This window comes from Chiroxiphia lanceolata, chromosome 19 (genome assembly GCF_009829145.1).
Source record: "Chiroxiphia lanceolata isolate bChiLan1 chromosome 19, bChiLan1.pri, whole genome shotgun sequence".
Taxonomy (NCBI): domain Eukaryota; kingdom Metazoa; phylum Chordata; class Aves; order Passeriformes; family Pipridae; genus Chiroxiphia; species Chiroxiphia lanceolata.
In genome coordinates this window covers 8,820,737-8,835,353 of record NC_045655.1, presented here as the reverse complement: position 1 = coordinate 8,835,353, position 14,617 = coordinate 8,820,737, and the positions used below count along the sequence as shown (strand labels likewise).

At 44.8% G+C, this 14,617-nt stretch overlaps 2 protein-coding genes across 8 annotated transcripts in view; one reads left to right on the top strand and one right to left on the bottom strand.

Annotated features, from left to right (window-relative positions):
* Positions 1 to 91: 91 nt before the first annotated feature.
* Positions 92 to 6,388, top strand: C19H17orf75 (chromosome 19 C17orf75 homolog). The gene is made up of 10 exons (XM_032706899.1): positions 92 to 300; positions 535 to 603; positions 1,168 to 1,293; positions 1,711 to 1,851; positions 2,051 to 2,108; positions 2,784 to 2,903; positions 3,529 to 3,593; positions 3,714 to 3,850; positions 4,377 to 4,480; positions 5,058 to 6,388. The coding sequence occupies exons 1-10, from the start codon at positions 173 to 175 to the stop codon at positions 5,265 to 5,267; spliced, it is 1,158 nt and encodes a 385-aa protein (XP_032562790.1). The 5' UTR covers positions 92 to 172; the 3' UTR covers positions 5,268 to 6,388.
* A 2,752-nt stretch (positions 6,389 to 9,140) lies between these two features.
* The window catches only part of RHBDL3 (rhomboid like 3), a 60,956-nt gene continuing 55,479 nt past the window's right edge, over positions 9,141 to 14,617 (bottom strand). For all 7 annotated transcript variants that reach the window (XM_032706898.1, XM_032706892.1, XM_032706894.1 and 4 more), the window contains 2 exons: positions 13,493 to 13,553; positions 9,141 to 12,799 (listed from right to left, as the gene is read on the bottom strand). In XM_032706898.1, the coding sequence (XP_032562789.1) occupies positions 12,528 to 12,799; positions 13,493 to 13,553 (333 nt within the window). In that variant the 3' untranslated portion in view covers positions 9,141 to 12,527. The remainder of the gene's footprint in view (positions 12,800 to 13,492; positions 13,554 to 14,617) is intronic.

The window sequence follows — 14,617 nt, the reverse complement described above, 5'->3', positions numbered from 1 at the left end:
CGGCGGGGTGAGGACTCGGCCCGTGGCTCCTCCAGCGGCCCCGAACGCTCCTCCCAGCGCCGGGCCCGGGGCGGGCCCAGCGGGGCGGGTTCACCGCGGCTCCACCGCGCCTCGGCGGCTCCGGGGCGGCTCCGGGGACAGGCGGGGCTCGGGGCTCGGGGCTCGGGCCGCGATGCTGCCGGCGCTGCCGGACGGCGATGAGCGGGAGCTGGAGAGCAGCGAGGAGGGCGGCGGCGCGGGCGAGGAGCGGCGGCCGGAGCGGCACGGCAGCACCTACCACGGCCTCTACGGCTACCACAGGTGAAGCGCCGGGTCCCCGCGGGGAGGCCGCCCCAGGCCTCGGCTGTTCCCAGCTCCCTGAATCCCCTGTATTTTTTCCCCTCTTCTCTCTCCCGGATGAGATTCTTTCCCTCCCATAATGCACCGATTCCGTGCTGCTGCTTTGACTCGCCCTCGGGCCGTACCTTTCCCTATCGCGGTCCCTGTTCCGTGTCACGGGTGTAAAATCAATCCTGGGAATCCCTTGGCTTTCAGGTCCGCGCAGGGAGCGGCCGGCGGGGATGGCGGGGCCGGGGCACACACCCCCTCCACCGAGGACTTCAGGTAAAGCCGACCTGCAGAATCACCTGCAACACGCTTTGAAGTCTCTGCCGAATTGCTGTCAGGTCACTGTTAGGTCCATTGCAGTGCCTTCAAACCCCTGTGAAAGCAGACGAGTCCCCTGGGTGCTTCTTCTGGAATACCTGAGGAATGGACACAACTGCATAGCTCAAATAATGTATTAAACATAAGCTATCATCTCTGAATTTGAACTCTCTTTTCTTTGCTACTTCATATTTCTATATTGACTTAGGTCTTCGTATAGGTAACAGATAACAAAAATTTATTAATTTTCAGTGGACATCTTTCCATAAGCTCTGTATTACAACTAGGGAAACATAGGAAGAAAGAGCTGCTGGGAAGGTCAGCAGGAGCTGACACCATAACTCCAGACTCCTGGGGAGGGGACAAATCACTGACTGCTCCTGATGGGCCACAAGTCAGAGACCTGTCAGCTGTCACCAGAGAGAGATCACAGGGGTCCCCCTGCTAGAGGCAGGTTCTGCACTTGGTGAAACAAAACGATAACATTTGATTTTTGCTAACAATTTCTTCTTGTTTGTAAAGCCTCACCTTGCTGGACACGAACTTACCAGCTGAAGCGGAGACAGAATTGCGCAGTTTTATCGCCAAGCGCCTCACTAAGGGAGCCCTGTTTGAAGGGATGGGCAGTGTAGCCTCAGTGGGGCTCAGGTAAAATATTTAAGATTATTTGTGGATGAGAAGCTGTAGGGAACATTGGCACCACTGCACATCTTGCCTGTCTGCTGCTGCTCTTAGGTCTAATCCCCGTTCCATGTTCTCAGTTTACTGCTACTGTTAATAACAGCCTTACACAAAGGCACTTTCCTTTTTTATGTAGCTTTGAGAAAAATATTGCAGTAAATAATTTAAAACAGTCCATGTGTTTATGATTATTTCCTTTTAAACTACTCTAATCACACCATAGAGGAAAAAAAAAAGTCTAAGAGCTTTATATATGACCATAGGAGCCACCAGTGCTGGTGGGTGAAAATTCTCTCAGAAATCATGTATGTCTGCTTTTTGCACTTATTTATTGTGATGTATCTGGAACAAAATAATTATTTTCTTTTTTTTTTTTTTTCACAGCATACCAGAAAGCAAAGTTGGTTGTTACTACTGTCGTTTCCAACAAGAAAATCTTCTAGAAATGGCGACACTGGAATCGGACGCCAATGCCCCAGAATATGTGGTCTGTTTCTTAGGTGGCTCAGAGAAGGGTCTGGAACTATATCCTTACCTCTGACTTCCTTTACCTGTGTGGAGAGGGAGATGATGTAAAAATTATCCTGTCATTTTGTCTGTTTCTACCTGAAATCAGCTCATTTGTGCACACCTTCCAGTAACTGAAAATGTCAGTGACAGCCATATGCTGAAAGGGAAAAGTGCAGGTCTTACCTGATGCACCTTATTTTCCTTAAGAAGATACTTTCAGACTTGAGCTGGACAAATACATTCAAAGTCTGAAGATAAACCTTGATTTGGAGGTAAGGCCTAACTCTTTCTTTAAGTGGTGAAAATGAATATTTACCCAAATTAATTACTAAGACAATCTGGAAGATTTAGTCTATAGAGCCAAAATAGGTGTTTTAAGTAGCAGTAAAACACTGTGAGAGATACTTGATTCACTGTAGTGACAATGAATGTCTAAAGTGCTCTCAACCACACAAGTGAAAAGAAAAAAAAACAGAAGGGGGGATATTTTTTGTGCTAGTCATGAATCTCTTAAAGGTTACTTACAGTTAGATTTGGAGAGAAGAATGACTAATAAAAGATAATGGTCTACAAGGAAATCATCAATGTCCACCTCGATTCTTGCCCCTTCTGAATGTTAAGGAAGGATTTTTTGTAGGTTTCTTGTCACATTTTTCTAGTGGAAACTCTTTCTCTTAAGTCTCTTTGTCATCCAGTCTGCTTTTGCGTGGTCTTTGCTCAATTTATACCATAATATTTCAGTTCTGGCTGTTCCTTAAAATGCAAAGCCTTTCATTGCTGATAAAGTGTGGCTTTAAATGTCAAACTCATTATTTTAGTTCTCTGTGGTTAAGGATTAAGAAGGCTCTGACATCCAAATATCTTAGGTTGAGCAGATTATTAATAGGCTTCTATTTGTGTAGAAATCTAATTTGTAGTTAAAGCTTTAACGTTTCAACCTGTCACAGCAAAAGAACTTGGAGAGCTGTGTGAGCCCCTTCTTGAGGAGCTGGTTTGAGGATGCCATCTGCCCGATTCAGAGGGTGGTGCAGCTCTTCCAGGACAAACTGGCCTCTCTGTTACATGCTGTAAGTGTATTTAAAACTGGGTAACTAAAAAACCTTCAGAAGGCACCTCAGTGACTCCAACATAGTTAAAATGTTTCCACATTTGCTTTCCCAGCAGGAGGAAATGAAGAGCAGCTTTTTTCTTCTTTTTTTTTTTTTTTTCCTTTTCTTTTTTAATTCAGCACAAGTACCTTTTCCCTGCTTTATTGCTAAGGAAACAAGTTAAGAATTTCTTCCATTAATTATTATAGTTAACTCATATAAAATTACCTAACAGTGCCCACGTTGAAATTCGAATAAGAAAATTAGAAATAGCCTGAGCAGGCTGTCCCTGCTATAATTCCCCTGAATAAAAAGGGGTGTTATATCGTGTATGTGCCTCCTGTAATTCACTGGAAACAGAAAAGAAACTAATCCTAGCTCTAATCCCTGAGATTGAGGAGGCTTTGGATGGAATAGCTAACAGAGTATAACTGCTGAATTTCTTCTGAGTGCAAAACCAGCTGCAATAACTAGAACATGGAGTACTGCCTTGAAAAGAACAATTTTTAAAGTACCACATTATGTATTTATTGCTCATAATTGCAATATAGCAACAGAAGTAATAGCAACGTTACATCCAGCTTTTTTCTTTCTTTGTGTTCAGGCTTTGAGTTATACTCCTGTAGAAGTAAAAAATGCAGATGAAAGAACAGAAAAGGACATCAGCAGGTAAAAATACTTTGGGACCAAGGAACCTGTGAGTAACTTGGCTTCTGTGTGTGACAGCCTCCTCCCTGCTGTCCAGGAGCCGTAAAGAATCAAGCAGTTCACAAGAGCTCTCTGTGCCAGGTTCCTGGCAGCTGCCAGCCTGCAAGGACTGGTCCAGGAAGGCACAATGACCTCCCTGTGCATTGCCATGACCGAGGAACAGCACAAGTCCCTGGTTATAGACTGCAGTGCAGCTCAGCCCCAGTTACACAATGCAGGTGAGATCACAGCTGGGAATGCTTCACGTGCCTCCCTGGGATCCCGCAGCTGCTCAGAGCTGGGCATGTCAGAGGCTGTTGAGGATATTCAGAAACTTGTAGGCTCCTGCCCAGAAAGTTGGGATTCTGGCTGGAAACCACAACACCTGTCCTAGGAAGTACCAGGCTGGTTTGTTACCCCAGACACTGGAACTCTGGGTTGAAAATGCTTGATAATAACACCCATCATTCATCCCTATGAAAATACTTGTACAATTCAGGGAATCTGCAAAACTTATTATTCCTGTTGTGATTTTGACAAATGCTGTGAAAAGGGATTCAACAATCATAACAGTGTCATGTAATCACTGTAGCTGTGTTAGCTTTTCTCTTCCACATATACTGTTTTTCCTTAAAACTTATTTCCTGGCCCAGGCATACGACTATCAGTTGTTACATGAGAGGGATTAAACCAGGTGAATGCAGCTGTGTATTTATGTGGAGCTCATTTACTCTTCTCTTCTCCATGTTCCTGAACATGTAACAGGGAGCAACAGATTCTGTGAGGACTGGATGCAGGCTTTTGTGAACGGTGCTGAAGGTGGCAATCCATTTCTCTTCCGGCAGATTTTGGAAAACTTCAAACTGAAGGTACATGTTCATATATGTTAAAGACTTGAAGAAGACAGGTTGCTGAGGGAGCAAATACTCTTCTTGCAGAAAAAAAAAAGTTGTAGGTTATTTACAGTGTCTGTATGTCATTAACTGAGTAACCCTGAAGTTTAATTTGAGGCCTGGCTTGCTGCAGTTGACCCCTGTAAAGCAGGATGGAAGTTTCCTCAGTGAATGTTCCAAAGGTGTTTTCTCATTTAAAATAAAACCCACCTTTTCTTTTTTTTTTCCTTTCTTTAAATCCTGTTAATCTGAGCTGTGCACACACAATATGGTGTAACTGGGGACACGGGTTCAGTAGTTAACACTTCTTAGGTGAGCTGCCATAATAGGGGAATTCTTGCTGCAAGTTTGGGCACACCAAGTTGTGTCCACAGTAACAGTGGTTACGTACATCAGGGACAGTACTCCATTCTTACATTACTCTTGAGTAGTAACACAAAATTGCTATTGGAAATGCTTTTGCTTCTCCTGCTATTCATCCTTCATTTCCCACATGGTCATGTGTTTTCTTTCCACACAGAAGGATAAGAATATGCTCTGCTTACCCTTTTAGGCCATCCAGGACATTAACAACCTGAAGAGGTTTATCCGCCAGGCTGAGATGAACCACTATGCCCTGTTCAAGTGCTACCTGTTCCTGAAGAACTGTGGCAGTGGAGACATCCTCCTGAAGATTGTCAAAGTGGAGCATGCAGAGATGCCAGAAGCCAGGAACGTAGTGACCGTCCTCGAGGAATTCATGAGAGAAACAGCCGTGGCTTAAAATTACCTTACGTATAAATCATTCATTTCTTCTGTGAAGCTATTGCAGAATTTTTAATTTATATTTAAAAGTATTACCCAAGTCAAACTTAAGTTGCAGCTTCACCTGCCTTTTGTCTTTTTCAGATGAAGCTTTTTAATGTGTAAATATCAGATCATACAAACTCCTGCATAGTTTTTAGTGCTTACCAGATTCTCCAACTGACTTGCTCCTGTTCTGAGGAAATCATGATGTTTGTTTTTTACAGTCACTACAGGAAAGAAAACCCAAACCCAAATCCCTTACCTGTCAAGCATTTCAGTGTTTTAAATATTTTAAATGTCTTCAAAATTATCATGTGTAATCATTAGGATCTGGCTACTTTGTTTTAATAAAGGAGCACAAACATCTGGATAGATTATAGTAAATGAATTAATCAGATTATATAAGAGAACATAGGTAACAAGTCTGTAGCTACTTTGTGCATTCTGCTTTCAAACTGACTGTTCTGTCACTGGATAAACAAGTCATTAAATGGTATGAGACAGAGCTGCCTAAAGACTGAACAGTTTCAGTGACACAGGACAGGCATCTGAAGTTCCCAAGCTATTTGATGAATCCCTTCATTCTTAGTTTGTGGTGTGATCAGCACCTTTCTATGTTCTTAGTACCCATTTTGCATAACTGTGAATCATCATATGTCTTTTAATTGGGAAGAATTAAATCTGAAAATTTTACAGATTAAATATTAACTTTAAATTACATGAAACTTTTTCAGAATTGAAGTAAATTAAGTTCCCAGGTTCAGACTTTACAATATTTTGTTGTATTTCAGCAATGAATTCTTTCCCACGTCATAGGACAGGTGGGCAGCAGAATACTGAAGGAAATCTTTGGCTACAGCTGGAATCCAAACTCACAAGGTCTCTGAGAGACCTCTTAAATGAGGATGATTTCTGCAAACCTGATAACAGCAAAACTCCTGTGGTTTCCCTTTGCAGCAGAGGGTGTTGGGAGAATTCTCCCCGAAACAGTGACTGTGATGAACGTGGTTCAGTGTGACTGTTGTGCCTCTGCTCTGTACTGTGATGACAGAAGTTTGGTGCTTTCCTGTGTGGAATAAAGTTTACAATAAACTCAAATCCTTAGTAGTGTGCCTGTAAATTGCAAATGAGTGTTGTCCTTGATGTCTTCTGTGTAAAACCCATTATCACACAGTGCAGAGGAGCTGCAAGTGTCATATTCACAGCTCAGTGCTCAAAAAGATAAGTGGGATGTGAAGAACAGGTAGCAAGAAAAAAGTTTGGTGCTCGTAGACAGTGAGACTTCTTGTGTTACCTGACAAACACCGACAAAACCCATCCTACCTTCTTGCTGGAAGTCCTCAGGTAATGAACAGAGAGATTTAAGTGTCTCCAGAGAGCTGCCAAAAAGAGCTGAGTCCCACACATAGTAGCAGCGATCTCCTCCCTTAGGAATAACACATCTGACAGGAGCTGCTGCTGGTTACATCTTCATCCCTGGAAGTTACACTTTAACCCACAAAATGCCAACAAAAACATAAAATATTTTTCAAAATAAACCTCCCACTTCCACATTGGAACTTTCTGGATATGTTGTTTCCACTGTCGGTTCAAGAGACCAGAATGTGTTGGCTCTCAGATTTAAAGACACTCAGTAGAGACTGATGTTAAGAGAGCACAACCCTCCTCCCCAATAACAACATTTAAACAGTTTAATGTTCTTGGTAGTCACCTTCCTGCAGTGCTGAGGTCACTGCTGCACTGCAGTGGCAGCTGCCAAAACGTGGGACAAGACCTGAATTTCCATGCAAGTCCCAAGCTGGTTCTGCATCCTCATTATGTCCCAAAAGAAGTGAAGCTGCACTTTACTCTCCCCTTTATCTCCTAGACAGACATAAAAACGAGTTAGCAATGTCATCATTAGAAGATTCCATTGCAGAGCTCCAAACCGACTGCTCTCTTGTTAAATAATGTGTTAAATACAGACAAACTGACAAAACCGTCCTTGAAAGTTTTTTCTTTGTTGTTTTTTGGCACGTGATACTGAACAACTTAATTTTATTAAAAAAGAAAAGAAAAATGAAACATAAAACAAACAAACAAAAAAACACCACCAAAAAAAATTTAATGGATTCTGCGCTCAAATAATATTGTTACAACAAAAATATACAGAATGTACACAATACAAAAATATTTGGAGACGTACCATAGCATCTTACCTTGCAAGTATCACTTTGTTTTACTAGCCCTTCACGGGAAAGTATCATTTGTTCAGTATTTTAAGGCAGAAAATCACTTAGTTTAGTGCTTTGTGTTTAACACTCGGATGTGTTGTTAACATTAGCAGTGTAAGCAAAAGAAAAGCTGCATAAATCTGGCTTTATTTGCAAACTAAACAGACACTGTGGGGGAGTCAGGAGAGAGTCAGTGACAACGTGTCTATCAAGCTCACTGAAAATAAGGTACTTTTGCTACTTAAGTCAGGCCTAGGGAATATTTTGTGCTCCTGTTGTAAAGTACCCTGAAACATAAATTTTCTGTACTCCTACTGGCATTTCAGAAATACCTCATTAGAAAGCTTTTTCCAATTAAAAGCCAATGATTAATGGTGACATTAAAAATACATTTACCCTTAAACAAGCTTGGTTCCTGTCTTAAGTAAGATTCTTTTTTTATAGAGCTGCAGAATGCACTGTTTTCCTTCATAACCAGCTCTTGGCATCAGTGACTGCAGGAGGAACCTCTGAGTTCTGTCCCAGAGCACTGCAGAGCAGCCACCTCTGTGAGGAAACAGGAGAGCAGCAGCATTCAGAGGTGCTGGCCTGGCTGCTCCAGGGCCCAGCTTGTCCCCAGAGGTGGCTGGTGTTGAAGTGCACCCCTATTCTCCAGTTCCACTTTGGGTAAAGCAAGAGGATGGGGTTTCCAAAGTAATTGAGCTGAGCTGGAATCTGTGTAAACAGACTTTGAGCTCTTTACTCACTGAAGAATGTGTGAAAGTCCTGCCCACGGGAGATGCTGTGAGATGAAATATTGGCACAGAGCAGCAGCTGCCTCGAGGTCAGCACGGAGTCAGGTTAGTGCCAGCTGTAAAGTGTCAGGTTCATCCTTCCTAGCCCAGCTCAAACTGAAATGGTCTGATCTGATCTGAAACACATAGGCAGTGTAATCCATCAGAAGGAGCAAGGTCTTGGGATGCAGAATCCCCAAGCTTTATTTCTAGTAAAAATTTCTCCAGCCTCCCCCTTCCCTGTTGATAACATACTTCCCACTGCCAAAGGAGCAAGTAGTGAAAAATCACAATATGCCATGTAAGTGCTAAGATTCCTCCCCGACTGACGGGGGAACAGTGACACAAAATGTTGTCTTAAGAACTCAGCAAATGTAAATTCATCAGCATATTTACGACTCTGCTACATCTCACTCAGGGACTGTTTCTGGTAACCTCCCTCCTCTCCCGTCACTGCACTACAACTCCCTCCCTCCTCCTTCCCGTGTTATCACCCTGTGTAAAATTAATCTTTATCTGTCTCCAAGCATGAGGGAATAAAAGGTGCCATTTGGACTTTGATCTACCTGGTTCTCCTCCTTCCTCCTCCTGTTCCCCACAGCTGCCTGAGCCCCTTCTCCTGCCTGTCCTGGGGAAGGCAGGAGCCGGGTCCCGTCCTGGGGAAGAGGCAGGAGCCGGATCCCGTCCTAGGGAAGGCAGGATCCGGCTCCCGTCTTGCCTCCGCGCTGCCGGCAGGTGTCCCTGGAAGCTCCACATCCCACACTCCCGGCTCCCGGGTACCGCACTGCTCCTGCCCCATCCCCGCTGGACCTGCAATGTGCTCTCTGCAAGGGAATCCCTGCACAGAAACGGCTGATTCTTTTCAGGTGTTGTGTCCTCACTCAGGGACACAGCACAGAATAACTCCCTCTCAGGTGCCCTGTTCAAACCTGTCTGTGGGTGACAGTCCTTCTGCTCTGGCACTGCACAGCCGGGAGGGTCAATAAAGTCACATTTTATGTGACTGATGTAAAATCCTGGCAGCAGCTGAAATAAAACCGTAGGAATCACCAAAAACAGTCCCTCGGAGGACACTCCTTCAGGAACACGTTGCTGACTGGGACAAGTTGGAAAAACAAATGAGCAGGATGGGGAATATTCCGGCTCTGACATGAGCCAGCAGCTCCAAGGACATCTGGAGGTAACAGGAAAGCCTGGCTGCTCTCAGCTCTGTGGTGCTGCAGCACTGTGGCACTCCTGGGTGTGTTAGAAAACAACATAACCAGAACTCACAATACTCTGTAGAAACATAACAAGTTTTCACACTGTAATTTTAGTGATTAAAAGAAATAATTACAAAAGCTTAAGCACTTGGTGCTGCTCCTGACTCTGCGGGCTGATTGATTCCTAGCAGACAACCTGCTCCATGTATGGGGGGAGATTTCAGCTCTGATGAACAGGAATGTGAGAGGGTTTCACTGCTTCACTCCCAATAAATTTAGTACTGCTTTAAAGTCTGGCCTTTCTGGTCCCCAGGGCTGTTTGTAGACTTGCTCAGGCAGGGTATGGGGAGATAGAATGGAAGTCAGGAAGATGAACAACAGTTTAAAAGAACAAGTCATAAGCTCAACCTCAGAGCTGTTTTCAACCAGTTCATGTAAACTCCATTAATCTATGGATAAAGGACCAGAGAAGGGGGTCTGCATTACTCTGTTCAGCTCCTTCCCACTCCTTCCAGACCGAAGGTATGTTGGCCATGGTCAGGCTGATAACTGGTGGCTCATGAATCTGCATCTTGCTCCTTCACCCCAGAGCACACACTGGCAGGCACAGAAACCCTCACTGGGAAGAATCTGATGGGCATTAAGTAGCTTTCAGCTGAGAAACCAAAAATAAAAGCCAATTGGTGCATATTGTACTCTGGTAAATTATAGGCAAAATAGCTTGGAGGGGTTTTTCTTGCAATTGCAACAATTCTTGCAAAATGTTTCTACCAACATTTTAAAAGTTTCCTTAAAACTTCAGGGGAACTCCCAGTCCTGGTCACCTCTGTTTAAAGGCATCTTTAATGAGAAAGGCTTAGCAATAGGTGAGGGAAGGAATGTCCTCCTTACTTGTTAACCATGTCTCTGCCAGCGCTCTCCCTGCTCTCCTGCTCCCCTGCAGCTCCACAAGGAGATGATCTCCACTGCTACAGCACTCCCTGGGCCAGCACCTGGAACAATCCATGGGAACTCTCATGACTGCTTCCATCTGGATCTGAACTGCAGAGGTGAAAGGGCACAGGGAACCTGAACAGAGCTCTGACCCTTATCTCTTCCTCTTGCTCCTGGGTCTGAGGGCCCACAAGCATTGCACTGGCCATGCAGAACAACAAAGGTGCTGTCACCCTCAGAAATCCCATTTCTGTGCACAAGGGTGCCAAAATTGTTTCTTTTCAGGTAAGGCTTTTTTCACTTACTTTCTCCCACCTCCCTTTCCCCGAGGCAACAGAAGTTTTTTCCAGTGCATTTTGTGGGAGCAGAACTTCACCCCTCAAACCAGAGTTATTTTTCCCACAGGAGGCAAAGAAGGGGGCAGCTGAGAAGCACTTGTGAATATCCCCTCTAGAAGGATAGACTTCTACCAGCTTGTGGTATCATATGGCAGCAGAGATAACACAGCTGAAAGAATAAAGCCCATGACACAGAGACATTTTGCTACACAACTACCACAGTGCCTGTGAGATGTGCTGTGGAAGGCTCAGGGGGCTGTGCCTGGGCACCAGCAGGGAAAGGGAAAAAAGGAAAAGAGGAGCTTGTCTGGAGAGACTCTTCTGGCTTCTTTATCCAGACCATCCAATAGGTGGGTAAAGGGGAGAGAAAAGGAGGGCACCCACATTCCTGGACTGTGGTTTGGCAGCTCTCTAAAGTGACAAGCAAGTTAAGCACCTTACAGACAGGAGTACCTGTAGGCACTGCTCGTGCCACAGATGTTCCCCTGTAGTCCCCAGGTCCCTGCAGGCAACTGTGTGGACTGTGCCACAGCCCAGTCACACTGCCTGGACCTGGCCTTGGCCAACGTTAAAGAAAAAGGCATCATTGCAACTAACTCTTGTTTGGAGCTCCTGAACATCCATTGCCTCAGGGAGAGGCACCCTCAAAATGTAGCAGTCACCTTAAAACCAGTTTTATCTGTTTGACAATGATCACTGTAGCACCATAACACCATTTCCACTTCTGTGGGAAACCAGTGCTGCACACAACCTGATTTAACTCCACTGCCTTCAGTGGACCTGGCCCCAAATGCACTGTATGGCTGCAAAGGCTGGATAGTTCCCACCCTGGGCTGCTGTAGGTGATCCTGGTCCCACTTTTCTAGGAAGAACCTGCTGGAAGAGTTGAGATCCTTGCTAGGAGCTCACTGCAAGGCCAGGTGTTAGGTCAGCATGGCCAGAAATACAGTGAGAGAAAAACAGCACCTGATTGTCCTCTGATAAAACCACAAATGAACATTTGCCCTCCTTTTCTTCATCCCTCCAAAAAGAAACCCCAGCCACACCTTCTTGCCACAGTAGGCTGGGGAGGGGGGGACTAATTAATTAAAATCAAGTGAAACATGCACAGTAGAAGTCACCTCTGCCTGGGTGTCCACAACACTTTAAGATTTCCAATGTTTATAGTGCAATTTCATTTGACCTGTGGTTGAAGCCCAGTCTCCATCACTTTGTGTGATTAAGTTCTGCTGATTCCTTTGAAAGTTGTGCAAGACAAGTTTCACCACAGGCTAAAATACCTTCAGAACCATTCAAGTAATTAGACAGTGGCACTGGTATGGCTGAACAGTCAGATGTGTCCATAGAGACCAGACTCAAGCTGCCCTGTGAGTACCATGGGAGTCTCTAACTAGTAAATGTCTGCTCTTTTTCCCTTTTAGTGTCCAGTAACATTGAGGAGATTCACTCTGCAATTGGCCCTAATTCCAGCACTGACCTGGGAAATACAGATATCTCCTACAGAACGTTGATGTGTGCCAACAGCCCAGGCAGTGAGTGCCCAGGGGCAGGGCACAAACCGCAGGGCACGGCCGGCCAGGACTGCAGAACCTGCTGGATTTGTGGACAAACTGATCAGCCCATTCTTTCATGAGATCCTCAAGCATCTCCTCCAGCACACACTTGTGTTGAGAAGAATCATCCTCCCCTAAGTTAAACACAAAAATAGATCCTCCATCTCCATTCATGCCACACAGCTGACAGATGATTTCCGCTCTCCAGTTCTCTGTCCCGTGGTTTCAGGGAGGGGGAGGTAGCTTTAGATCCAGCAGGCTGTAGGCAAAAATGTTCCAGAAGATGGCAAACAAGACAAAAATGACATAAATAGAAAGGAAGATCCACCATAAAGTCTGATCTTGGAGTCTCTGCTCATAGTTCCTCAGGATGACGACTCCCAGGGTGATTCCCACCATGACCCCTCCCAGGTGGGCCATGAAGCTGGGGTGGGGGCACGGCGGGTACGCCGAGGGGTGGAACCGCAGCCACACGGCTCTGCCGAATTCAAAGCTCACTGGAACAAAGGAGGAAAGATAAATTAATTGTCTGTCCCTTCTTGAGTCCATCTGGCAGGCAGCACTGTGTCCCCAGAGAGACACAGGGGGAGAAATTGCCCGGCATGGTGAGCTCAGGGAAGCTGGGAAGCCTGAGCTGTGTCAGGACTGTGGTGCACAGACACGGGGTCTCCCCAGTGCTTGGTAAGTGAGAGTGTAGATAGGTGGGGATATTCCCCTCCCAAAATTTATACCAAAACCATAAAAAAAAAGAGTTGGAATTTGAAGACAGCTGCCTGTGATGAACACATGGCTTAGTTTCCCTTGTTGTGCCACCCTGGGGATATGGCTCGAAGATAATTCATTAGTGTGTGGATAATGCTGCTGCCACCCCAGATAGGAAGTGCCCCAGGAAACCCAAGTATTCTCATTACAAAAGCACTGCTTGTTTTAGGAATCCCAGGAGAAGGTGTTTAAGTCCCACATCTCCACAAACACCACAACCTGGCTGATGACAAACCCTCGTTCACAAACCATTGTGTTGAAAGCCAAAATCTGCAGTTGGGAGCGGTGTGGTTTGTGCTGCCAGAGGGTCCAGCTGCAAATTCCCACCAAAACTGCTGCAAAGTCAAACTCCCTGAATCAGCATGAACTGTTATGACAAGGACTAACAAAGCAGGATTCCTGCATGCCAAGGCCTGTGTGATACTCACTACAGATCAAGGCAACAGCCATGCGCAGCAGCTTGAATTGGCACTTCATCCCAGACCAGTTCTGGAAGAGAGACAAGGAAAACAAAGTGGTGCTGCATCCAAACCTGGCTATTACACTCAGATCTATTCTCTCCACCCACCACTCCACACACAGATCTGTCAGTCCCAGAGGCCATGGCCATACAGGATATATGAAATTCTGCAGCTCAGACCTTTAGATGAGCATAGAGAAATAATAAAGACCTCAGTAAAAGTATAACAAGGAAACAGTGCCATAAGAAAGCCTGGATTCAGCCACCTCTCTCTTCAGACTTGGTCATTAATCAATATAGTGGAAGAAGAACCTCTGAATGATAATCAGAAATCACAGGAGAAATATTTAAATTCCTCCTTTCTCATTTGCACGACATTTTCAAGCAGAAAAAGAGATCAAATTTTGAGGAGTTCAGAAGCATGACTACACTATTATTATTATTCAGTGACTAAATGAAATTTCTCCCATTGAAAGCAGTCTGAGATCCCAAGATAGTCAGGTCTCTCGTGAAAACCTCCCTGTTCATCACGCTGAAGAAATAATAATTAAAAAAAATGCTTGTAAACTCTTCAGCCTGACTTTAATGGCACCCAGTGACTTTTCAGCCTGCTGAAGAAATATTTTGCAATATGTATTACATATATTCAAGGTTGATGTGGTATCTGTCTGTAAATCACTCCTGGGCCTGCAAAAATGCAATCTCTACAAAATAAGTAACTCATTTTCTCTCTCTCCACAGAGAAACCTAACCCAGTCAGAAAGCTCCGAGCTCATGCTGATAAATACTGTGCTGCTTCCTTCAGCTTTCATTTCCATGTAGCTGCTTTGAATTCCTCCCCTCACTCTTTTCCTTGGGGTGACATGCTTTATTGCCTCCCCCTGTTGGTTATTTTGTGTATTTAATTCCAGTAATATTTCTTTTTACAAGCAGGAATGTTCCCATTTCCTTTCACTGTCAGGAGGCTCAGGGGAACAGTGGGTTCAAGAGACCCTCCTTGAACCAGCTCCTCCTCTCCCAGCACCCAAAGCACCTGTGCCAGGCTGTGCTTTGCCAGCAAACAGCCCCAGTGTCCTTCAGCATCACATCTAGA

Coding starts and splice junctions, on each gene's coding strand:
- C19H17orf75 (XM_032706899.1), top strand. CDS start 173: ATGCTGCCGGCGCTGCCGGACGGCGATGAGCGGGAGCTGGAGAGCAGC. Junction 2,904..3,528: donor TGGCCTCTCTGTTACATGCT/GTAAGTGTATTT, acceptor CTTTGTGTTCAG/GCTTTGAGTTATACTCCTGT. Junction 3,851..4,376: donor GCCCCAGTTACACAATGCAG/GTGAGATCACAG, acceptor AACATGTAACAG/GGAGCAACAGATTCTGTGAG.